The following is a 25,851-nucleotide window of genomic DNA, read 5'->3' as shown; positions in this document are numbered from 1 at the left end:
AAATAAAACCCTAAGGAAGAGGACCTTCCAGCTGTAGATTTCAGTGTCAACTGGGAAACGTGGCATCTTCTATATCATTGACCAAAGTTCTTTCCACATCTTCATTATATTATTTTCCATATATTTTGATAGATTATGTCGACATTTAAATTAACATACTCATAAGAATTGATTTTCTAATCACAATAGACTGGTCGACGAGTAGAAACGTGTAACGAAAAATAGACAAAACAAAAGTCAGTTATGTGTAATTATTTGAAAATTATGTACATGTACAAGAATATTTTTATAAATAAATAATGATTTTGATTTTGGAAAAATGTGATGTTAGAAATGTATATATACGGTGTAGAATATTTCACTTATGTGTCAGCATTTAATACTCAACGTCTCAACCAATAGGAAACAGTCAAATTCCTTCAATTTTTGTAACAATTTTATGCATACGTACTAACTAAACGAATTTGAATGAGGATAACCAAAAAACTTGAAATTTCCTTCTGTTTCATTCTAAATGACTGATATAAATTCTCTCCCGTTTTGGATAAAGTTTTTTTTGTTTTACAATATAAGTCGTTTTCGAGTTTCAATGCAAATTATATATTACTTTAATATTTTATGATTATTTATATTATGCAGTCTCTTTTATGATTGGTTGAACTTTTAAAAAGTAGATTTTCTTAATCGGCGTGTTTTTACCTAAAACGACTTATATTATGAAACAGAGGGAATATATAAGAAGAAAAATTTGCACAACTAACCAACTATTTCAGATGATTGACAATCGTTTCAACAACAGGTTTTGTCCCTCCTATATTTTGACAATCCCTGACTCAATGGTTTCTCTTTTGAATTAATTACGGATTTTGTCCTTTTTTATAATGGCATTTGTGATTTTGCCCTTTTTTGAATAGTTTGTGGATTTTGCCCTTTTTCAAGCTCCAAAATATGATTTAATATGCGTTTCACTCGTTATGTTTGGGTTTAGTCGGTTCCATTTGTTCTTAGGGTTTAGTATTTGGTATAAAATACGTATTATTGCAAAAAAATCATAAATACGTATATTTTTAAGTGTTAAAAAAGGGCAAAATCCGTAAACTATTAAAAAATAGCATTTTCGTAAGTTTTTCCAAAAAAATGGCATTTTAGATAATAATCCCTTCTCTTTTTTAAATCAAAAATCGTTTTAGTAAGTCTAGTTGTATTAATGCTCAAAGAAAAAAGTTTTATCCAGATTAAACAATCAAGGAGCAAAAATTTCAGCGCCACAAAATATAGTAGCCTTTAGGAGTTAGGACGGTCCAAATATATTTATTTTTCTTGAATTGAAAAATATCCTTAGCTAAAATATTGATCTGTGACTAAAGAAGCTATTGTATGTCAATTTCCAATCAAAAGATTTTTTCCTCTCGGGTTTGTATCTTGAACAAAACGAAATCCAAAATGCTACTTAACAAATAACAAGTTCTCTTTTGAAATTAACTATTTGTATGATACTATTTTTCCAAATAAAATTATAATTATATGCATTTAATGTGAAAAATACGTAATAACATGATAAACAATTGTGAACATCTACCCATACCCAAATCTAAAACTCTGTATAGTAGTGAACAATGAACAAGTTTATAAAAGTTTATGTTTGTAATTATAAAACGAATCAATAAGGATATCAAATCTGAATCTCAAATAACTAACCAAATCATAATATCTATATAAATATACTTTAATGACCTTGCACGACGGTCTTCTCTGAGCTCGTTGACGATGACAGATTAAGAAAATTTGATTATTAGTTTTTAAAACTTAAAAACTATGCTATAAAATGTGGTATTAACTATTTTTTGTAAGGAAAAAGGCAAAATAAATGACGGGTTAAGACTTTGGTAGTTAGCTCCGGTTTCAATGAATGGTCCAAGTTGGAGAGATTAGGTACTTTTTCTTCCTTTTGTGGGTCCCACTCTCTTTTAACGTTTCTTCACCGTCCGATAGTGCCACCGTTATGCCGTGCCGTCAACTCCGTTGACTTCAAGACAACGCTTCTCGTCTTTTACTGAGTCTTATTCACGTCGTCTTTCTCCGTCAACTTTCCACTAACGGCCACTTAACGGAAATCCGTCACTGTTAACAATTAATTGATTACGCTCGACATTTATCGCCGATTTACACGTCACTCTTTCCATCCTACCCTTTAACTCTTTGACACGTGTACATTTCTGACGCTATATATCGAGGAATAAATCAATCTCAAAGGCATTTATTCTGGCTGCATATAGTATAATTTTCTAATAGTTCTAAACAAAATTAGAAAGAAAAAAAATAACAAACAATAAAGACATATAATATTGAGATCAAATCTGACATTTAAGAACCACTCAAGATCTTCCTATATTAAAAGCTAAAAGAAAGAGTCAGACTGATACTTATCACAAATAATTTTCAACAGATCATATAAACATAAATATCAAATGTTTGACAGCAAAACAAAATTTATCAAATAGAAATTAAAAATACAACGCTGTAAAATTTTATTTTACGTTTGTCATAAGAATGACTAAATAAAATTCGCATTTTCGCATAATTTACGTGATTAGTATAAACTAAATTATTATGCAATTCCGGAAATTACCAACCAACTAATATAAAATTAAACCCAAGAGTTGCTTGGTCATTTATGTATGTGTAACATTTGACAAAAGAGTGATTTCTCGTTGAAAATGGAAACCTTTAGCTAAGACTTTATCCTCATAAATTTAGTCTTTATATATAGGGACCTTTTTTTTTTTTCTTCTCTCTCTATCTCTCTTTGTCTGCAAATGGAAGAACATATTCAAGATCGCCGTGAAATTGCGTTCTTACACTCCGGTGAATTTCTCCAGGGAGATTCCGACTCAAAGGATCATCAAACGAATGAGTCTCCGGATGAGGAACATCATCAAGAGCAGTCTATCAAAGAAGTTGATTTCTTCGCAGCCAAAAGTCACCGGAGCGATCTTGGTCATGTGAGAACGACGTCGATCATTGGACCATCTGGTTTTAATGTAAGTTTTTAGATTATAGATATGAATAAATATATGTTTGGACGTTATTATAACGTAAGTAAATAAAATTCCATGGCATAATAGGATGGATTAGGTTTGGTAAATTCATGTCATGGAACATCAAGCGATGATGGCGATGACACAACCAAAACCCAAGTAAGTATTTATGAGTTGTTAGTTTCTTGTCCTTCAATAGAATTTCAGTGTTTTCTCTTTGGTTAACATACTTTCAGTGTTTGTATTAAGAACAATTCACTTATATCCAAACTATTTGTATTTGTTAACAAAAAAAAATCAGATAGTAAATTTTGTTGTGGACACACACAATTGATTATCCGATCATGTGAGTTTATATATCTAAATGCGCTTTTGCATTTATGTATATACACATTTTTTTGTTGGGTCATCTTTCAGTTCCGTATATAAAATTGTAGGTTGCTTATTGAATGAATTGTTTGATTTATACTTTGGTAGTTGCGGTTATGATTAATATACAATTTGCAGATTAGTAGACTGAAATTGGAGCTAGAGAGGCTTAACGAGGAAAATCACAAGCTGAAGCATTTATTAGATGAGGTCAGTGAGAGTTACAATGACCTCCAAAGAAGAGTTTTGTTGGCAAGACAAACACAAGTGGAAGGTCTTCATAAACAACATGAGGTACTTGATAAAATCATAAAAACGATAATAATAATAATAATAACAGGACTTCGATTAAAAATAATAAATGGTATATATGGCTTTTTAAGTCCTTTATATTGGTCTTCGCGGTACCGAGATTAGTTTAGGTTTTAGAGCATAGCCAATGATAAAAGTGGGTGGGTGTGTGTTAGTGGGGTTTTATTAATAAAATAATGTAAGAGAGAAAGTGAGAAGCCAAACCCTCCCACATCCGAGTGTAACTCTACACGCGGGTTTCGTTTCTAAGATAACTTTTTCATTATTTTCCTTTTTTTTATTACTTACACCCGATGCAGAGTTACACCACTGTGTATGCTCTTAGTGTAGGATTTATCCGGTTACAAAATTTTATTTTTCTATTAGTTTTATTTTTCTCAAAAGCAATTAAAATTTAAAACAACTATGCGCAATATGCTTAAATAATGGATGTAGTTTAGCTATGTAATGTATTCAAATTTTCATCTTAAATGCCCAGATTAAAAGTCATAAGGAAGATAAATACGCGCATGCACAGCTTTTATTTGATAAAATATGAAGAAGAAGAAGAAACAAATAGCCAATGAAAGAAAAAATTGTTTCACAACTTAATATTAAATGGAGAATTAAGTTTTGGATTATTTTCTGAGATATTTCAAACTAAAAAAAAACCTTTATTCTTTTAGAAGCTACAAACAAGAACTTCCCTATTTGTTTATAGTTAGGTATGCTCATGTATATGCATCATATTTTTTTTTTTGTCGACAATCTGTATATGCATCATATGATTCTTAATTTGCCTTAGATTTTTAATATTTTAAAACGTCCAGAGGTAAAATCATATGTGGTAGGCAATCAAATTTCTATTATATATACGTGTGTATGTTTTAATGTGTTATTTTGTCTTTGCATCGATCGGTACTATGCGTTGATCAGATTAATTAATTAATTACCGATACTACGGTCAGAGCCGGCTCTAAAGAATATTGGGCCACAAGCCGAAAAAAAATTATGGCCTATAAACTACCTTAAAAACAAAAATTAAAATTAATTGAAATGATTAGGACTTGGGAAAATCGAATCTCCCACCTCTAGTTACCAAACCTCTATACTTAACCAACATAGCTACATAAGATTTTAGTCAAAAATGGGGCCAAAAATTTATATATTTATGGAGGGCCGCAAGCATGTGCCTCACATGCTTCCCTCAAGCGCCGGCTCTGACTACGGTATTGTTTGGGTGAATTTCCTTTCAACGTCTTTTCACTTCAATTTTCTTAAAAAACTAAGATATCTTTCTTACAAATTTGTTTGGAAAAAAGGTTATACCCCAAGCTGGTTCCTCACAAGCTCTGGAGGACAGAAGACCATTGGATATGAACAATGAAACTCCGGCCACCACCTTGAAACGACGGTCTCCGGACGATGTGGATGATCATGATATGCACCGAGGATCACCAAAAACTCCAAGACTAGACCAAACCAAGAGTACTAATCATGAAGAACAACAAAACCCTCATGATCAATTACCCTTTAGAAAAGCTAGGGTTTCCGTTAGAGCTAGATCTGATGCCACTACGGTAACTTTCTATATGTCACCAATATTTTTATTTTTTTATTTTCATATATATATGTTATGAAAATTAAATCAATATTATTATTTAATAGGTAAATGACGGATGTCAATGGAGAAAATACGGTCAGAAAATGGCAAAAGGAAATCCATGTCCTCGAGCTTACTATCGTTGCACTATGGCTGTTGGATGTCCTGTCCGTAAACAGGTTAGAATTAAGTTTTGACTACACCCTTATAAGATCATGTTAGAATATAATTAAGAAATAAGTCCGATTTACAAATTTATTTGTTTCGAAAATATTATTATACGTAATAAAATTAAGTTATTTGTGAATTGTAAATGAATTTATAGAGAATATGATAATTTTGATAAGTAATATTTTCAAATGAATGTTTTTTTTTTACATATATGATTGTATTGATTTATTAGTATTGAAAAAAAAAGTATTGTTTTTCTTGGGTCAACTACATGCACTATAGGAGTTTGACTTCAAATGCTAACAAAGTGACGCTAAAACTAATGAATGACAAGATTACTAGTTGATTTATAATTATTGATTAGTGCGACATATAATTAAAGAATACTCAAATGTGTTTTACGTAACAAATGATGGTCCAAATGTTTTATGTAAATAGGTCCAACGATGCGCCGAGGATACAACTATCTTGACCACAACGTACGAAGGAAACCATAACCATCCTCTTCCACCGTCAGCCACCGCCATGGCTGCAACCACTTCCGCTGCAGCCGCCATGCTCTTATCTGGCTCCACCACCAGCAACCTCCATCAAACACTCTCTAACCCCTCCGCCACGTCATCATCTTCCTTCTACCATAACTTCCCATACACTTCCACAATTGCCACACTCTCCGCCTCAGCTCCTTTCCCCACCATAACCTTAGACCTCACCAACCCGCCTCGACCGCTACAACCGCCACAGCAGTTTCTGAGCCAGTATGGTCCCGCCGCGTTTATACCAAACGCTAATCAAATTAGGTCTATGAATAATAATAACCAGCAGTTATTAATACCTAATTTGTTTGGCCCACAAGCCCCACCACGTGAAATGGTCGATTCAGTTAGGGCTGCGATTGCTATGGATCCGAATTTCACGGCGGCCCTTGCGGCGGCGATCTCAAACATTATCGGAGGAGGTAATAACGACAATAATAATAATGATATTAATAATAATAAGGTTGATGCGAAAAGTGGAGGGAGCAGTAACGGAGATTCGCCACAGCTTCCTCAGTCTTGCACCACTTTCTCTACAAACTAATTTAGTACTATTATATTCTTATATATATATATGTTATTATCATATATATTATTATTACACATATATTATATATTATATGTATCTTCAGTTTTTTGGTGTACATTATATATGAACGATATGGAGGGAGAGGGCAGAGCTCTTATAGGTTTTTTTTACAGGACTCAATTTTGGCTATTTTTTGTTTCCATGTTAAAAGAACGAGCGGTGAATGTTTTTATCTTCCTAGTTCTTATGAATCACACTCTGTATATGTATATATCTTAAAGATAATAATCTTAAATATATATGTTTAATATGCACCAAAAAAATAAAAAAAAAGAATATGCAATATGAGTAACAATTTTGTTATATCTACTGATAATAAGATATCCGGAGAGGTATTAAATATAATAACCAAGGGTACTAATGACGACAAGGATCAATACTGTATATGTTTTATTGTTCGTACTGCAGTTGTTCATGACCATAACAATAATTAAATTTTGTGCATCTTCGAGTTGTTAGAGCATATGCAGTGGAAGATTCTCTTAAAGTTTCTCAAAATATATTATTATAATATACATAAATTAGTTTAATTGTATAATTAAATTTTAAGTAATAAATTTTTTCTAAAACCAATTGCATATTGCCATGTGTGACAGGAGTCTCTCAAGATGTTCTCAAAAGTTTTCATATGAGAACCCATGCTCATGTCTCTCTCTTACTTTTTATTATTTTCATTTTTTATATTCTTGAGAACACTTGTAAGAACCTCCCACTGCACATGTTCTTAGCACAATGATATATTCATTCGCAAAAAAATTGTAGCGACTGACGACTAAAAATCTTATTTGCTGATTTTTTTTTTGTATTTTAAATTTTAAATTAGCGATGAATCACTGAAATTTGTTGTCATCAGCAGTACCGCTAGTGACTATAAACAAACACAAGTAAATCGCTATAACATATCACTTAGTAACAATGGCGGATCCACGTAGTGTAATAGGGGGGCAGATGCCACTGCTAATTTTTAAAATTTTAATGCAAATGTTAAACAATTTCAGTTATGCCCCTTGTTATTTGCAGTTTTGACCCTCAAACTCTTTGAAAAATTTAATATTGCCCCCTATAAATTTTATCTCTGCATCCGCCTCTGCTTAGTAAGTTACGACTACTAAACAAAACTAGATTAGTCATTGATCGAAGTGTCAATGATCACTAAATAAAAATATGATTTTTAGTCGTTGGTAGTTGTTGCCAATGATTACAAAACGAACAAAGTAATGTGTATAAACAGTATTTGACATCTACAAGAAGAAAAGCGGCCCATAAAATGCAAAGGAGGCCAATTCAGGCCCAATATCGTTTTAAAACATAAACGGGGCAATTAAAATCCGTCACGTTAAAAGAGCTCAAGAGTCGTCCGATGAGTAAAGCAGATCCGAGCGTTACTTCAAAATTTGAAAACCCGACCGTTGGGGTCTCTCTCTCTTCCTCTAATACAAACAAAACACAAAACCAAAAGAAGAAAGTAAAACACAAACATTCATTATTAATTAGTAATCCCTTTGAATAAAAACCAAAGTAGTCTTTGTCTCCGTAATTTTCCGAAGCTGAGAAGAGGAGCCATGGACTCATGAAGATATTCTGAGTGATTTGTTCGATCTGAAAAATCAAAACTTTTTAGAGTTACAATGACGAGACGACGCCATGGTTGGCAACGACCATTACACCCATTACAGGTTTCAAAATCAGAAACTATCAATTTATTCAGCTTCTTTTTTCAGAAAGTTTCTTACTTTATTTGCAAATCTTGAGAATCTCTCAGTTTTGGGTTGATCTATCGATTTCTGTGTTTAGTGAGCTTGATTAGCTAGTGTAAGCTGTGTAGTTGGGAAAAACTACTTTGTGGATTTCTGATTCTGCTTAAAAATCTTGACTTTTGATTAAATCGGTAGCAGATTCTCTTCTTTTGATTTTGGTTACTAAAATTGAGCTGTGTTACTGCTTTGTGCAGATTGTGGGAGCTGTTATATATAGTGTTCTGGTGGCAGCCTTTTATGTCTTCCTCGGGTTTTTCCTGGGGAATCGAATAGCTAATATCTCGCTTCTTTCGGTTTACTCGTTTGTGGTAAGTAAGCTTAAGAAGTTGTATTTGTTTAACTTCTCTTCTTGTCATAGAATCTTGAAGAACTTCTGTGTTGAGTTTATTGAGAATTTTCCTTTTTCAGGCGGTTTCGGTTATAGTTTTGTTCGTTAGGTGTACTGCGATTGATCCTACGGATAAGACTAGTGCTAAGAAAAAGAGAAAGGCTAAATCCAAAGCAGTCTTGATGAAGCTGAGATTCAAAGTTGTTTTGAGTCAAGTTGTTGTGAGGTTTTTCAGGAGATTAGAGAGAAAGATCTTGAGAAATTTTCTCAGGCGTACGTATTTGGATCCATGGAAAAGCAGTGTGCAGCTAGAACCACTCCTTCCATTTCCACTTGTTATGAAAGATGATGATTCTGTTACACCAGATCCTAAGGAAGAAGATGATATCTCTTATTGTTCACTTTGTGATTTAGAGGTTTGTGCACTAGTATCACATTGTCACTCACTTTTTTCATGAAAGCTAGGACTTATTTAGACGTTTCTTTGTGTGTTTTGTTTAGGTTAAACGCAGCAGTAAGCATTGCAGGACATGTAACCGGTGTGTCGAAGGGTTTGATCATCATTGCAGGGTAAGGTTTTGGGGTTTTGCTGAATCTTACACTTTCAGAAACAGTTGTTTTGTCTTGGATCTATATACATAAGTTTTCTCTGTGGATATGTGGTGTACTCAGTGGCTTAATAACTGCGTTGGGAAAAAGAATTACACGACGTTCATACTCCTGATGGTTTTCGTCTTGCTCATGGTGTGTATTGCTCTCTCAACTACTTCAAACATAAACCTGAAAAGTTCTGGTTCATTGATATAGACTGGCTTTTCTTGCAACAGCTAATAATAGAGGGTGGAACTGCCATTGCCGTATTTGTCAGATGTTTTGTGGACAAGAAAGGGATGGAAATAGATTTGAAGAGAAGGCTTTATGTAGAGTTCCCTCAATGGGCTCTTGCTACAATATCTGTATAATTTCGTACATTTGCTTTCTTTCCTCATCACATCTAATGCAACTTCTTTTTGCTTATGAGGTTATAATGTTTTTGTGCTATTACAGATTATCTTGGTCTTGTTCACGGCCTATGGCTCAGCCGCCATGGGGCAGCTTTTCCTCTTCCATGTAGTTCTCATAAGAAAGGTAGCTCTTGCAGCAGAACAAATTTGATTTAGAGTTCTTTATTTGACAAGTAGTGCTCAAATATTTGCAGGGGATGAGAACATATGACTATATATTAGCAATGAGGGAGGAGAATCAATTTACGGAAGTGGATCCTTTTGATGAATTAGATTCATCTTCAGATGAAAGCTCGGATTTTGATTCGCCGGAAAGATCAAGACCAACGCTTATCTCCAAGTTTATGTGCAGGAAAGCAAATGAGGTGATTCTATCATTCAACTTCTCTTTTCTCCAAGTTGTCACTCTCAGGAATTCTCAAAGATTTTGTTATGTTTTAACAGAATCAGCATAGACTGTCGATAAAAATAGAAGGAGATGAACGTTCACCTTCTTCCACGGTGATCAACAAGAAACCGGGTTTTCATGTAAGCATAAACCCATGGAAACTGATAACATTAAGCAGTGAAAAGGCTCTACAAGCAGCTGAGAAAGCAAAGGAAAGACTGAGGAAGGCGAAACCAGTTTCCGGGGCTGAAGAAGATTCCCTTAAGCCACTTCCATTAGAGACGAAATTCGGACTTTTGTTAGATCCTGACAATAACAACACTGTGTTGCCACCATCAACAACTGCAGCAGTAAAGCTTCAGGTTTCACCTGGAAGATTCTCAAGCCCAAGAAGAAGGTTCTCAGGCTCTTCATCTTCAACTGTGCCATCACCGAAGCAAAAATACAGAAGTAACTTTGACTTGAAGCTAACTGAAGTCTCTAGAGAGCTTGAAAGTTACATCTCAAGACAGGTTTTGTGTTCTGTAATAAAACAAGATGGAAGTGAAGCATCACCAAGATAAAAAAAAAGAAACTGTTTAATTTTTGGGTGTTGTTCTTCAGTTCAGTTACTTATTTTCTGGTTGTTTGTGGTCTCTGAGAAATATTTAGGATCTGCTTAAACTTTTGCCTCCTCTTGTTCAACTTTATACAGAGTATATATATAAATATGTTCATCATGAGGTGCCAAAATGTGAATATAAATTAATATTTTTAAAAAGTAAGACATAACACTAAAAGTTTCCTAATGTAGCCAAAAAATTAGCATCTTCTTCTGTTGTGTTTTGTCCAAGTAATAAACTAGCAATCTCTGGATCCATCTCTTCTATCAATTCGTTGTGAGTAGTGGCTTGTTCACAAGGTTGCTGCTGTTCTGTGGTTTGATTCATAGTCACCACCGGAACATTGTCTTGTTCCTCAAGTTGTAGTTGAGAAGCCAAGTTTCCGACCACATTGTCTTGTTGTTGAGTCTCCATAGGAACCACTGAAAGATCATTGTTCTGATGATATGGCTGATGACAATAATGCGGTTCATCTACGGCTTGATTCATCATAACTGGAAGCTGTGAAGAGAGATGTGTGGCTTGTCCAGTAATCTGGTTTTGTTGTTGCTCCATTGAGAAGTGTTGATGTTGATGACCCAATATGTATTCTTCTTGAAGCTCCATTGGAAGTTGTGAGGGATCTGTGACTTCTGCTAAACCTTCAAAATCAATTGTACTTATGATATGGTCGTAAGCGTATTCGTTTTCCTTGAAACTCTCAACGTTGTGATGATTTTGATCATATGGTTGAGCCAAGTATGGAACAGAGGTTTCAATCCGCTGATGCTCCCCCATGGCTTGAGCCGAGAGTGAAGGATCAGTCTCTTTTCTACAAAACTGGTTCTGGTTCTCAGCCATGTTTCCATAACCATAATCAAAAATTTAAATCATGCATAAAATTGTAAATCAATTTTCAAGTTTAATTAGTTCCAATACAAATTTTGAATTTAACTTAATTCCGATGATTTGACTCCACATTTTTATTAATTTTTTTTAACGTGAATTCTTCTTGCGTGTTAAGTTATCTTAAAATCACTAAAAGGTAATATGCCCGAGAAGATTCTTCTTTGCGTCAAAATTGGCTTCTTTGTGCAAGTTGTGATCTTAGTAATTAGTTGATTGGGATTGGCAACTTCTCTCTCAAAAAGCTTTCCCAACATGAGGATTGTACTTCAAGAACGAGACATGGGTTAAAAAGACAAAGGGGAAACATGTCATAATCCACAATAACTACATTATCGGTTACGACAACAAAATGAAACGTTTCCACGACTATGGTCTATGGCTAGTCGATGATCATGCTCTCGAGTCTCCATTAGGGAAATTACAGTAAATTCTCGAATCACGGAAAACATTATTCATCTATCTCTCTCTCTCTTTTCTTCTTGTTGTTATTGAAAGTTTTAGGCTGCGGAAAGGAAATAGTTATATGGCTAATTCCTTGAGTAAATTCCTTACAAATTTTTGGGGGTTTAAAGGTATGTATGAGTGTTATATGGCTAATTCAATATGACTTGAGTTTGGTTAATCCAGTTGTTATGTTTGATGAAACAGAGGAAAACAGGGGAAAAACAGAGATTCGAGATGTGTATATCATGGACATTATTCGAATCATAAATAGTTGACTATAATCACATGGAAACAGAGTGACAAGCTATACTTAAATACTACTTGATTCATAATCGAACAAGCACATGACTCGCACAAAAACAAATTAGACTATCATTTGTTTATTGTTTCATGATTCAGATTTTAGAGAACATAAAATAAAACCTGATAGCTAGTTATACCACGTATGAACACGACATAGTTACACATTTTAAATTTATAGTAAACTAACTAACATACGAAATGTTGCCAACACTATATACTGTTCATCAGAATTTGGTAAAAACATTCAAAAATATTTAAGTTAGTTATTTGTGATTAAAAGATAACAATAAATAAAATTACATCAAAACTTTTTAGGGAATTTGGCAAAATGTACCACTTTTTGAGAAGTGGCATTCGAAATCTACCACAATTAGAAATTGTTTTCCGATTCTACCACATTTCATTGACACATGCGAATTTATAGACAAAATTGCCTTTGATGGTGATAGACTTCTGTGTCAGATAAAATGGACAAGTTGACACTAGCTAGAGAAGAGGAAGCAGACTGCAATAAATACAGCACGTTTACAATTGCTTATAATTATATTTAAATAATATATTAATAGAGTAGGGTTAGGGCATTAATTGCCTTCTTAATATATTAGATAAAATTAAATTAAAATCGGGGACAAGTTCAGATCGAATGAGTAATAGAATTAGATCGGAGACAAGTTCAGATCGAATGGATAATAGAATTAGATCGGGGACAAATTCAGATCGAATGGGTAATAGAATTAGATCGAGGACAAGTTCAGATCGAATGGGTAATAGAATTAGATCGGGGACAAGTTCAGATCGAATGAGTAATAGAATTAGATCGGAGACAAATTCAGATCGAATAAGTAATAGAATTAGATCGAGGACAAATTTAGATCGAATGCGTAATAGAATTAGATCGAGGACAATTTCATATCGAATGGCTAATAGAATTAGATCGGATACAAGTTAAGATCGAATGAATAATAGAATTAGATCGGGAACAAGTTCATATCGAATAGGTAATAGAATTTGTTTGGAGACAAGTTCAAATCGAATGAGTAATATAATTAGATCAAAAATTGAGCGTGATGATTTTTATCATCTAATTCTCTTGATTGTCCATCGCCAGATGATATAGTTTTGTCCGCCAAAGATCTGGATTTACTCACGGACAACTGGATCTTTATGTTATTCTGCAATAGAAGGAAAAAAAGTTCAATAATCCTGGTAGGTGAAGACAATAGTGCTCAACTAATCTGTGGACCAAAATAGATGATGAGAAATCTAAATAAAATTCAAAACCCTTAAACGAGAACAATTGGTGGATAAAATGTGGGATTCATGATAATAGAGCAAGATGATGAAATCGGAGACAAGATCTAGACGCAACAGAGAATTTCCAATCGAGGACAAGATATCGAGACAAAAAAGAAAGTTAATTGTTTAGTTTCAGGAGAGATCATGTTTCTCGGTTAAAGCGCACGTGTCTCGAAGGAGGAGAGATAAATAGGGAAGCAAAACAGTTCAGAAAAGTCAATTCGTTCGCTTCGTTTTACGTGATAACTGCTCCAACAAGTGAGGGCAAAAACATAACTTCGCAAAGACAATGTGGTATGATTAGAAAGATTTTTTCAATTGTGATAGATTAACAAGAAATTGGAAAAAAATGGCAATTGTCTTAGTTTTCCCAACTTTTTTTTCTAACTAATAATAAAATAATTTAGCGAAAACATTTTCTTCTACTACCACCACTATATATTGTTACTTCTGAATCGATAACTTTTCGAATCTTCTCTTTCTCATCTTCTCCGTTCCTAGGCAATCTTTCATCATAGTGACGCTGCCAATAAATCTGCATCTCAGCTTTGTTCTTCTCTGTCATCTTCAGCATCTGCATCATAAAGTAAAAAATTAGGTTGTTAATTGAAGACGGATACTGCTTAGATCAATCAAAACCAACATACCTAGATATATACAGATTTTATATCAATATAACGAATATGAAAGTGGAAATAAAAAATGATGTAGCTCATAAATGGATCATGCCGATTGGTACACTAAAGAATTAAATAATTGACTATTTTTTACAAGTGGTTCAATTTAATAAAATAATAATAATGATTAGTTATACGGCCAGGTCCAAGTTTTAAGTTTTTCTTTCAGGGTTTGACAAAGTGGGGAAAGTCTTTCACCATTTGACAATTATTGTCAATTTCTGACGAAAATGCCCTTGTAGCCGAACCTAGGCCTGGGCATAAAACCCGAAATCCGAAAACCGATCCGAAACCGATCCAAAAAATCCGGAACCGAACCTAAACCGAATAGTCACAAAATCCGAACGGATAATGAATTCTCCTATCCGAATTACCCGAACCGAACCCGATCCGAACCAAAAACCGAAAGGATATCCGAAAACCGGAAATAAAAATTATATATCCAAAAATATTAGTTATATTTAGTTGTAATTTTATAGCAAATAACAAAAATATCCTAAATATCCAAAATTTAGTTATATTTGGGAAAAATTATACATATTTTTGCAAAATTTAACCAAATTTTAGTAAGATTAAACTAATTTTTATTAAGATTGAACTATTTTTAAGTTTTTTTTCCCGAAAACCGATCCGAATCCGATACCTATCCGAACCAAAACCGAACCGATGACTCATAAAATCTGAACGGATAATAAATTTTCCTACCCAAATTATCCGAATCCGAATATATCCGAACCGAAACCGAACCGAAAAATCATAAAATCCGAACGGATAATAAACTCTCATACCCGAATTATCCGAATCCGAATATATCCGATCCGAATCCGATTTGAAATCCGAATGCCCAGGCCTAGCCGAACCGGTGTACAGTGACAGCGAACGAAATCGTCAGGCGAGTTGGTTACGTACACAATATCTCGTTAGCTACAGTTGTTTAGTTTTTTAATATTTCCGTCGGGTGTACAGTGTACCGCGAACGAATAAAAGAAATAAAATATGGTGTCAGAAATGGTTTAAATGCTGAAAAAGTTGAGACATGACTCATTCCAACTATAATCAATGCAAACTCATCATTACATCTTATTTTAATCTTCTTAAATCATAAAATCGTACACTGTTTAGATTTTGTAAAGAGAAATAAGAAAAAACATAAACTTCCCCTAAATATCTACGAAGGAATGAGATTGAGGCCATTTTGATCTTGTTGTTTAACAAAGTTTTCCAGCGAGAAAGCAGTGACCGTGGTAAGTAATGAAGTTGTAAATATAAATTTTAGTTATTACATACACTTTCAATGAAAACAAAATTGATTTGGATACAAAACTGCAGAAAATTGATATATTACTCTCTTAATTCTATATTTGTTCTGTAGTAAATATTAAATGAGGAGATTCAATGTGCATTAAGTGTGTAGTTGCAAAGTCTTTTTTTAGTTGGAGGTATAAAAGTTGTTCTCAGTTGCATTTAATGGGGTTCTCCTGAATTTATGATACAGGATGTTAATGGAGATTCCAGTATTTATTATGGTTGGTGATTGGATAGTAACAGAAGAAAAATGGAAATTTGAACCTGAGAAAGGAAGCTATGGTCGGTGTGTACGTGTTAGGGAAAACATGACGTACACGGATTTGACACGTACATTATGTGAGGTTTTCAATTTGAAGTACAAAGAATGGCAGCCAATAATTAGTTACTGGATGCCGGGAAATATGTCAATTATGATAGAACGTACACGCCCTCCTATCTACATTGACAATCAAATGAGCTTGGATACATTCTTCCTGCTTCGTGTTGGGGATCCAAGTGTCAACTTGTTTGTGTCTTTCAGTAGTACTGTAGCTGCCACTAATGCGGATGTAGATGACCAAACTGACGTACATGATGAAAAAACAAATGAAGATTCAGAGGATGAGGAGAACGAAGAGGTAGATGGGGAAGAATTGAATGACAGCGCTGAAAACATTGAAAAAGATGACGATGTCAGTGGTGGCTATAGTGCGGGAAGTACTCTCGACCCTACTATAGACGGCAGTGAAGGTAGTGGTGAAGATTACGATTTCAACAAGTGGAATGATTTGATTGTAGAAGAATATGGAGTTGGCCATGTTGAGGAGGACGTCTGTGACATTCCACCGACTGGAACCGGCAGGGGAATTCAGTCGTCTATTGGCAGAGTGTATGACCACAAGTCAACGTGTACGTACATGAGAAACCAGTGCGAATTTGGGTGACACTCAGCTAACTATGAATTCAACCTGGACGTGTCAACATGGATTGCTCCAATGTACGTACACTAGAGAATGTGTACGAGACACATGATGCGAAGGTGAATTTGTTACGTATACGGTAGTGGTAGTGCCGAAGACTACATTACAACGAGTGGACTGATTTTAGTGTTGAGAAATATGGGATAAGACATGTCGGAAATGTTGATGACACTCAACTTACTATGAGGCTAACATGAAAAATTCAATTGATTATTAGAAATGTGTACGTATACTAATTAACATGTACGTAATTGATAAAATGTCGATCATTTTGGAAAAATGATGACATTCAACCATTTGTGAGTCATAACCAGGAGGTAAGATATGATTTTTGGAAGAATGTACGTACATTACTAACTATGTACACGAGAAAGTATCTGACGGTAAATGTTTGACGTACACAAATGCAAATTGGCATGATATATGTAAAGTGAATGGTAATTGTATGGATTTTGCTCTAGTCTTCGATGATTTAGTAAATGCCCGAGTTGATGAGACAAAAGTATAAATTAGTACGACAAGAGAGACATTGTTTGTTGGGAGTGTATTTAGAAAAAAAAAAATCAAATAACAATGGCATCATATCTAGTAGAAGCGTCATAGAATACATCTCCGCCATCGCCAATATTGGTTTATTATTTTATCAATAAATTTATCTTAACAAATTTAATTTATCTACAAAGGTGTACGTTCATTATTACACGTGTACGTACATAAGTTTTTCAGAAATATGAAGAACAAATATTCTTTGACTATATATTTTTTTAATTATTATATATGCATGTATTTTATTGAGATATACGAATAAGTAACAAAATGGCTTGATTTTGGAGTCAAATCCTATAATTTTTAATTTTTTTGTAGAGGGTGGTTAGAGATTTATTACAACCACTTTAATATTATACCATATACGTTCCACTAAGAAACTTTCGTGTACGTACACCGTAAATTGCATATACGTACAGAGAAGAAATTCTATAAAGGGTATAACTGTAATTTTCAGTGATCTTCAACCTGAGTATATTTTTCTGCAACCCTAATTTTTTTGCCATCGTTAACAGTTATCTCATAATCTTGTTTTCTTTACGTTTTGAATGTTTTTTTACATATAAATCTTGTAAATCTAGCATATTTTAAGTTTGAAAAGGTAAAGTTGAGTCTCCGGAAATTCGTTGCATTTGGCTCGTCGCCGGAAATATGAAATTTATTTCCACCTACTCGACTCAAAAACTCTGAATCGAAGATGAATGAGAGACTATTCAGATCTTAAGAAAACGATTATCAGTGAGATTTTTGAAGATGAAAAAGTTGAGATTTTTGAATTCTTTTACTCTTTCTGTTTCTTTCAATAATTTTTTTTTTCTCACTTATAATGAGACAAAGAAAAAGAAGTACAAACGTAACTAAATGATAATAGTTTATGGTTAGGAGCATTTTGTTCAAAAAAACACAAATTGTTAAATGGTGAAAGCCCAACTTGACTTTGTCAAATGGTGAAAGAAAAATTCAATTCCTTACTAAATGTGAAAAGTACCCACCACCAAAGGTTATTGACATTTCCGAGACGCATCACCACAAGCTCACCCTTCTCAGGGAGGAGAAGTATTTCGGCTGTGATGCTAAATGTCACAAGATTACTGGTGCTGGGTTTCCATACAAATGTCATGAATGTGATTTATCCTTCCATATAGATTGCGTATGGAATCTATCAGAGGTAAATTACTCTTTAGAGGTAAACCACTCTTACCACTCCTTACACCCTCTTAAGCTCCTCATGGGTAGATCACCGGATTATTCTGATGGAAATTGTCGTCTTTGCGGAAGAAAGGTTGATGAATTCTTTTATCACTGTTCACTGTGGATCTGCGTTGTGTTCTACATCCACCACAACAATCTCTTTTGAATTTGAAAGCTCATGATCACCCACTTACCCTTCTCCCAAGACTCGATTCTTTTACATGTAATGCTTGCGGTCTAAAGGGAGATTGAAGCCCTTACGTATGTTTCCAATGTGGCTTCATGATCCATCAAGACTGTCTTCATCTTCCACGGGTCATAAACATTAATCGGCATGATCACCGCGTTTCTCGAACTTCTGTTCTTGGTGTTGTCAATTCTGTATGTGGGGTTTATCGCCAGAAGGTGGATTGGACTTGTGGAGGTTTTTCTTGTCAAAGGTGTCCCGCCTATGTCGTTCATTCGAAATGTGCTACTAGAAAAGATGTGTGGAACGTGAAAGAACTCGAAGGAGTACCTGAAGAAACAGAAGATATAGATCCATATGTCGTAATAGACGACAACACAATACACCATTTCAGCCACAAAGAGCATTACCTAAGACTCCACATTAATGTTATTCTATGTGACGACAACAAGCGGTGCAGTGCATGCAACCATCCCATCTGTCTCCAGTCCTTCTACGGCTGTATGGATTGTAATTTCATTCTCCACCAAAACTGCGCTGGGTTTCTTAGAATGAAATGGCATGTGCTACACAATGAACGTCTTACTCTAGTTACAAACGAGGCTAAATTCTTCCATTGTGATGCTTGTAGTAGGATGTCCAATGGTTTCAGATACCAGCATGAGGATAAGACATTTGATGTTCAGTGCATTTCAGTTTCTGAGCCATTTTTCCATCCAAGTCATCCCAATCATCCCTTGTATAACATTTCACTAGATGGAGAGATTGAGATTTGCAATGGCTGCAAGAAGCACCGTCATAATGTGCTAAGATGTATTGAAGATGACTGTAGTTTTTTCTTGTGCTTCAAATGCGCCACTCTACCACAAGTGGTAAAACATAGAGTTGACAATCACCCTCTCTCACTATGTTATGGCGAAAAGGCTAGTGGTAAATTCTGGTGTGACATTTGTGAAAAAGAAACCAATCCAGAGATATGGTTCTACACGTGTAAAGACCACCGAGGTAGTTTACATACAAAGTGTGTCCTCGGAAAATTTTCAGGGCTCATGCCAAGAAGCACAATAGAGTTTTGGGGCAATTCATTTGAGGTGGTGCTCAATAATAGTATATCTCGTCCATTTTGCAGCTGGTGTGAGTTGCGTTGCATTTTTCCTATCAACTTTAAGAGACTTGGAACATCAGATGAATACTTTTGCTCTAAATTTTGCACTACTTATTACTAGGCACTTTCGGTTACTTGGATCAAGAATACTTGCACACAAGAACATTCAGCGAAAAGAGCGATGTTTATAGCTTTGGGGTAGTCCTTATGGAATTGGTTTCAGGTGAAAAGGCATTGTGTTTTGACCAGCCACAGAGCGAAGAAAATTTGGTGATTTGCCTAAAATATGCTCTGAAAGAGAATTGGTTATATGAAGTTATTGATAAAAGGGAGGAATGCAGTGAATCACATGGACATTCAGAAAGCAGCCTTATTGGCCGTTAGGTGCACAACAGTGAAGGGAGAGGAGATGCCAAAAATGAAAGAAGTAGCTGCTGAATTTGGAGGTTTGAGAGCTCCGGCGAAAAAAAGTTTGTTCGATTAGTATCCAGATTTTAAATGTACATTTCCTTTATAAAAGCTGGAGCACTAATCTTATCTATATCTTGTGTTTTGGTTCTCTTCTTGTTATTTTTTTTCTTCCTTTTTTCTTGCGCTATTGTTTGGTTGTGTTTGTGATGCTTGAACTAGTAATGTTGTCGTCAATTGTCTATAGAGCTCTCACCAATGAAACTCTTAAGAAAACTTTCATTGATAAAAGTTTCTTCAACAGTACAAACTATCTCATATTTTCTGGATTCTGGATCTTTAGATAACTCATTGATGGTCTCCTGGATAAAAATTTTAATTTCTGATCTTGAGTTCTGATCATGTCCTTCTCAAGAACTTAATTTTTTTGAAAGGATGTTTTTTATGTCTCCTAATAAATGATATTGGTATGACCTTTGCAGATATTGGTTCGTTTGAGACCAAAAGATAGTTGCTGTTATGACTTGTCTTTGTAGGACTGAATTGGTTAGTTGATTTGTCTTTTTTTTTTTTTTCCTGGACTCAATCTTAATGTGGGCTTTAGATCAATTTTAAGTTTGGCTCCAATTCACGTTTTTAATTGGGATCGGTAATTATTGATGATTTACCAATATATTTTTGATTATAAAGTAATGGAAACGTTCTTAACCTGTATTCTATAAAGTGAACATCACTCAAAAGTGATCAGATGGATAAACTAACTGAACATTTTGATTAGGTTAAACGCAGCAATAAACATTGCAGGACATGTAACCGGTGTGTCGAAGGGTTTGATCACCATTGGGTAAGGTTTTTGAGGTTCTATATACATAAGTTTTCTCTGTCGGTATGTGGTGTATTCAGTGGCTTAATAACTGCGTTGGGAAAAAGAATTACACGACGTTCATACTCCTGATGGTTTTCGTCTTGCTCATGGTGTGTATTGCTCTCTCAAGTACCTAAAAGATAAACCTCAAAAATTCTGGTTTATTGAAATAATAATATAGACTTGCTTTTCTTGCAACAGCTAATAATAAAGGTAATAGACTAGCAATCTCTGGATCCATATCTTCTATCAATTCGTTGTAAGTAGTGGTTTGTTCACAAGGTTGCTGCTGTTCTGTGGTTTGATTCATAGTCATCACCGGAACATTGTCTTGTTCCTCAAGTTGTAGTTGAGAAGCCAAGTTTCCGACCACATTGTCTTGTTGTTGAGTCTTTCTTTATAATAGGAACCACTGAAAGATCATTGTTCTGATGATATGGCTGATGACAATAATGCGGTTCATCTACGGCTTCATTCATCATAACTTGTTCCGGCTTCATTGTTCTGATCATTTTTATTTTTGGTCTCCACGTTAAATAATAATGAATTTATAGTTATTTAAAAGCATTTATTACAAAGTAAGAGGATGGGCTCTGTATTTGGTTTGGAAATTGAAGATGGTTTAGATTTCTTTTTCTGGCTTTAATCTCTAAACCTCTACCAAAAGTTACATATAATGTAAAACATATATATTTTTAATACAATATTCATTCAAAAGAATATATATATATATATATATATATATATATATATATATTACAAATGTATAAATTTCACTCAAGAGTGGTTTAATTTCTTCGAAAAGATGCGTTTGATTTGATAAAAAGCACAAGACACGGTTTCTTGACTCACGCATTTCAGTAATTTCCATGGAAGCACCTCAAAAGCTGAGCCCTTTTTATTTTTAGGGCCCTTGAAAATGGAAGTAATCATCAAGATTTGGGTCCCCTAATACAGAGCGGGTACAATTATAATTTATTTCCAACGCCAAAGCACTGTTCTTCGTTCTTCGTTGTAGGCTTGTAGCTATGGAATCTTTTTATGAAAGTACCCTACCATCATGCTATGCATTTAGATACACAAAATCTTGCTTCTTTATTCATCACATCAAACTTTTTATTGAGAAAAAAGGAACATGCGAGGAAAAGTCTTACAAATTCGATGGAAACGTACGCCATTAAACGACTTCAACGCTCAGTCAAGAGTTCTCTTATAAAACCTTGCATACATATTACAGAGGCAGAGGCAAAATCTCAAAGTACAATGAAGTTCTTGGGAGAGACATTAGTGCAAGTTTCGTTGTTGGCTCTTCTATATGTTGCTGGTGGTTCTACGGCGGCGTGGCAACCAACTCTTGACTGCCAAACAAAATGTGGCAACCTCACAATCGAGTATCCTTTTGGCACTTCTCCAGGTTGTTACCACGATGAAAGCTTTCTCATCACTTGTAACCAGACAGGGACAGAGCAAAAACCATTCTTGAGAAAAGGCAACATTGAAGTTATCAACATTTCTCTCAACGGGGAGCTACGCATCTTGATGAATAGTTCCCGTGCTTGTTACAACAAGACGGGAACACTTATCGACTATCAAGACCATCATATTCAACTCACTCATTTTGCCCTCTCCATCAAGAACAAGATTACTGCCGTAGGCTGCGATTCTTATGTCTATCTGAACAATATGGGAGTAAGAGATTCCTCAACTGGATGCTTGTCAGTTTGCAACTCCACTCCACCAAATGATGGATTGTGTTCTGGTGATGGTTGCTGCCAGACCCCTATCCCTATTGGAACTAGCTACTTCGCGGTAAAACCATACAGCTTTAATAATCACACCGACGTATTTCAATTTAATCCTTGCAGCTATGCTTTTCTTGTTGAAGATGGTTCTTTCAACTTCTCTGCCTCTAAAGATCTTGTAAACTTGCGGAACACTACAAGATTCCCTGTGGTAGTAGATTGGTCCATTGGTGACCGGAAATGTGACCAAATTGACAACAATAATAGCTCATGCAGAGAGAACAGCATTTGTGTCAATTCTACTAGTGGATCTGGTTATACCTGCGAATGTAAAAAGGGCTTTGAAGGGAATCCTTATCTTGGCTGCCAAGGTTCTCTCATATCTTACCTTTCTTACATTATTTGCTACTGGCATATATATTAAACTCACTGTCTTTTCATTTTTCTTGTGCCTTAATTGCTCTCTCTTTCTTCTTTGTATTTCGCCAGACATCGATGAGTGTAGCAAGGATAAACATACATGTGCCAAGCAAGAAATATGTCACAACAATATTGGATCTTTTCATTGCAAGAAGAGACAAGAATTGAGTATAATTGTTCTTGGTAAGTTGTTGGCATTATAATATTTCCTGTGTGTTTTCCAATTATATATGTCGGCTAATGTTTTAATTGCGAGGCTCATATCCTAACCACATATAAAAATTAACTATAACCAAGAAGCATCATTGTATTCTTGATCTTCCTACTTGGTGTATGTGGCCTAAAGCTAAAACTTGAAAGCCAAAAGCACACAAAACTTAGAGAGAAACACTTCGAGCGAAACGGTGGCATCATGTTAAGACAGCTACTCTCGGCAGACTCATCAAATGAAATCAAGATCTTCATTGAGGAAGAAATCAAGATAGCAACAAATGGTTATCATGAGAGCAGAATGCTAGGCAAGGGAGGCCAAGGAATAGTGTACAAAGGGATATTGTCAGACAACTCTGAAGTTGCCATAAAAAAGTCTCTTCCACGAATCGGTGATCCAAGTAATGCCGCTCATCAACAAATTGGTACTCAAGTAGCGGAGTTCATCAACGAAGTGATCATCCTTTCACGAATCACTGATACAAAAGTAGTGAAGCTCATTGGTTGCTGTCTAGAGACTGAAGTTCCCTTTCTGGTCTATGAGTTTGTGTCCGGTGGCACCCTCTCAGACAACTTGCATGGTTCTAAATCTGGTTTTTTTCTTCAATGGAAGGATCGGTTGAGGATAGCAACTGAGATCGCTACAACTTTAGCATCACTTCACTCAGCTCAAGTCCCAATAATTCACCGTGATGTCAAGCCCACTAATATCTTATTGGATGAAGAACTCTCTGTAAAAGTAGCTGATTTTGGGGCTTCCAGGTTGGTTCCAGCAAACAAAGAACAACTAACAACACTAGTACTAGGTACTTTCGGTTACCTGGATCCAGAATACATGCACACAAGAACCTTCAGCGAAAAGAGTGATGTTTATAGCTTTAAGGTAGTCCTTATGGAACTGGTTTCAGGTGAAAAGGCATTGTGTTTTAACCGGCCACAGAACGAAAAAAACTTGGTTATTCGCCTAAATTCAGCTCTGAAAGAGAATCGGTTAGATGAAGTTATCGACAAAACAATGGTGAATGGAGTGAATCACATGGAGATTCAGAAAGCAGCCTTGTTGGCGGTTAGGTGCACAGCAGTGAAGGGAGAGGAGAGGCCAAAAATGAAAGAAGTAGCTGCTGAACTTGAAGGTTTGGGAGCTCCGGCGACAAAAAGGTTTGTTCGATCAGTATCCGGATTTTAAATCGAAGGGAGTAAATGACATTTCCTTCATGAAAGCTGGAGCATCAATCTATCTACATCTTGTGTTTTGGTTCTCTTCTTGTATTTTTTTACTTGCTATCGTTGGTTATCTTCTTTGTGATGCTTGAACTATTATGTTGCCATGACCACTAATTAACCTGCAATAGAATATCATCGATTTGCTAGAGCTCTCACCAATGAAATATGCATACGAATACTTCCTAATTTATGATTGAGGAAATAGTTTAGGATTTCCATTTTCTTATTTACTTTTCCTAGAGTATTCTACTTTACGTTTTATTATAAATATGTGTTAGGTTTTGTTTGTGAAACCTATCTAAGCAATTGAGAGCTTTGGAGGATTCTATCGGGTTAGGCCGAGGAAAGGAGTTTATACTCTTGTTACTTTATTGTTCTATCTTTCTATTATCATCATAAAGGTTTGGTTTGAATTGGATTCTATCTCTAACAATTGGCCTGACCTAACGACGAATGCCTAAAGAATGACAAAGACAAGAAGAACGCTTGGAAGAGTTAGAGAAGAATCAAGAGATTATGAATACAAAAATTGATGGGCTGAGCTCTAAAGTGGATGGTATTCATGCAATTCTTGAGAAACTTTTGATGGCTTCTGCTGAAAAGAATTCAGTTACAGAACTGCCTTACGACCTTGGAACATCATCTGCGACCAAAAGTAACGCTACGGAGCAGCAAGTTTCAGCTGAAACTTCTCGCGATCACAACCCATGTGCTGTGAAACTAATCGAAATGCCGAGCTTCAATGGTGATGATCCACCACTAGGATGGCTGGCAAAATATTTTGTTTCTATCTCTAACAAAATATTTAAGAAAAGAAGAATATGTGAGACATTCATTGATAAAGAAAGTTCCTTCCACACTACAAACTACAGTAAAACCTCTATAAATTAATACTCTATAAATCAATAACCTCACTAAATTAATAAATTTTTCCGGTCCCGAGTTGGGACCAGTGTAAAATATGACATAAATCGATAAATTAATAAGATAATAATTTTTTTAAAAAATTTCATGTAAATATATGGTCCCATTTATATCATAAATTAATAATTGTATAAACTTATCTATATATATATATTAAGTTTAATATATATATATATGATATAAATTTATATATGTCATATATGAATTACTATGATATATATTTAAAATATTCTAGGTAAAAATTTAATAAAATATGATTCTATTATTCGAAAAAAGTTTGTGTTGTTTTTTAAACTTAATAATTACTTTTCTACTTGTAATTAGTTTTTAAAAGATATTGCTTACAAAGAAAAAATTTATTTTTAGATAGAAACTTTTTAAGAAATTACAAAATTAGTTAAATCTCTCTATAAATTAATAATTATTAATTAATAATTATTAATTTATCGATAAATTAATACCTTTCTAAATTAATAAA

The 25,851-nt window shown here is 34.6% G+C and overlaps 5 protein-coding genes across 5 annotated transcripts; 4 read left to right on the top strand and 1 right to left on the bottom strand.

Annotated features, from left to right (window-relative positions):
• Positions 1 to 2,698: 2,698 nt before the first annotated feature.
• Positions 2,699 to 6,821, top strand: LOC9311030 (probable WRKY transcription factor 47). The gene is made up of 6 exons (XM_021023686.1): positions 2,699 to 3,041; positions 3,126 to 3,197; positions 3,546 to 3,701; positions 5,021 to 5,278; positions 5,367 to 5,480; positions 5,911 to 6,821. The coding sequence occupies exons 1-6, from the start codon at positions 2,817 to 2,819 to the stop codon at positions 6,550 to 6,552; spliced, it is 1,467 nt and encodes a 488-aa protein (XP_020879345.1). The 5' UTR covers positions 2,699 to 2,816; the 3' UTR covers positions 6,553 to 6,821.
• Positions 6,822 to 7,983: 1,162 nt separating this feature from the next.
• Positions 7,984 to 10,749, top strand: LOC9308947 (protein S-acyltransferase 18). The gene is made up of 9 exons (XM_002874916.2): positions 7,984 to 8,273; positions 8,549 to 8,662; positions 8,763 to 9,098; positions 9,184 to 9,252; positions 9,355 to 9,426; positions 9,510 to 9,638; positions 9,730 to 9,810; positions 9,881 to 10,051; positions 10,131 to 10,749. Exons 1-9 carry the CDS (start codon positions 8,226 to 8,228, stop codon positions 10,635 to 10,637), a joined length of 1,527 nt encoding a protein of 508 aa, XP_002874962.1. The 5' UTR covers positions 7,984 to 8,225; the 3' UTR covers positions 10,638 to 10,749.
• A 98-nt stretch (positions 10,750 to 10,847) lies between these two features.
• Positions 10,848 to 11,516, bottom strand: LOC9311029. Its single transcript, XM_021020236.1, has 2 exons — positions 11,425 to 11,516; positions 10,848 to 11,319 (listed from the first exon to the last, which is right to left on the bottom strand). Exons 1-2 carry the CDS (start codon positions 11,514 to 11,516, stop codon positions 10,848 to 10,850), a joined length of 564 nt encoding a protein of 187 aa, XP_020875895.1.
• A 6,407-nt stretch (positions 11,517 to 17,923) lies between these two features.
• On the top strand, positions 17,924 to 20,252 carry LOC110227458. Its single transcript, XM_021021559.1, is given in 3 exon segments — positions 17,924 to 17,950; positions 18,023 to 18,401; positions 18,404 to 20,252. Coding segments are annotated over 3 exon segments (1,704 nt in total). The 3' UTR covers positions 19,702 to 20,252.
• A 1,656-nt stretch (positions 20,253 to 21,908) lies between these two features.
• Positions 21,909 to 24,597, top strand: LOC9311028 (wall-associated receptor kinase 2). Its single transcript, XM_021022311.1, has 3 exons — positions 21,909 to 22,966; positions 23,085 to 23,198; positions 23,312 to 24,597. The coding sequence occupies exons 1-3, from the start codon at positions 21,919 to 21,921 to the stop codon at positions 24,409 to 24,411; spliced, it is 2,262 nt and encodes a 753-aa protein (XP_020877970.1). The 5' UTR covers positions 21,909 to 21,918; the 3' UTR covers positions 24,412 to 24,597.
• Positions 24,598 to 25,851: the final 1,254 nt, after the last annotated feature.

The sequence above is a fragment of the Arabidopsis lyrata genome (assembly GCF_000004255.2).
Source record: "Arabidopsis lyrata subsp. lyrata unplaced genomic scaffold ARALYscaffold_6, whole genome shotgun sequence".
Classification (NCBI taxonomy): Eukaryota; Viridiplantae; Streptophyta; class Magnoliopsida; order Brassicales; family Brassicaceae; genus Arabidopsis; species Arabidopsis lyrata.
This window is presented reverse-complemented; position numbering and strand designations above follow the sequence as displayed.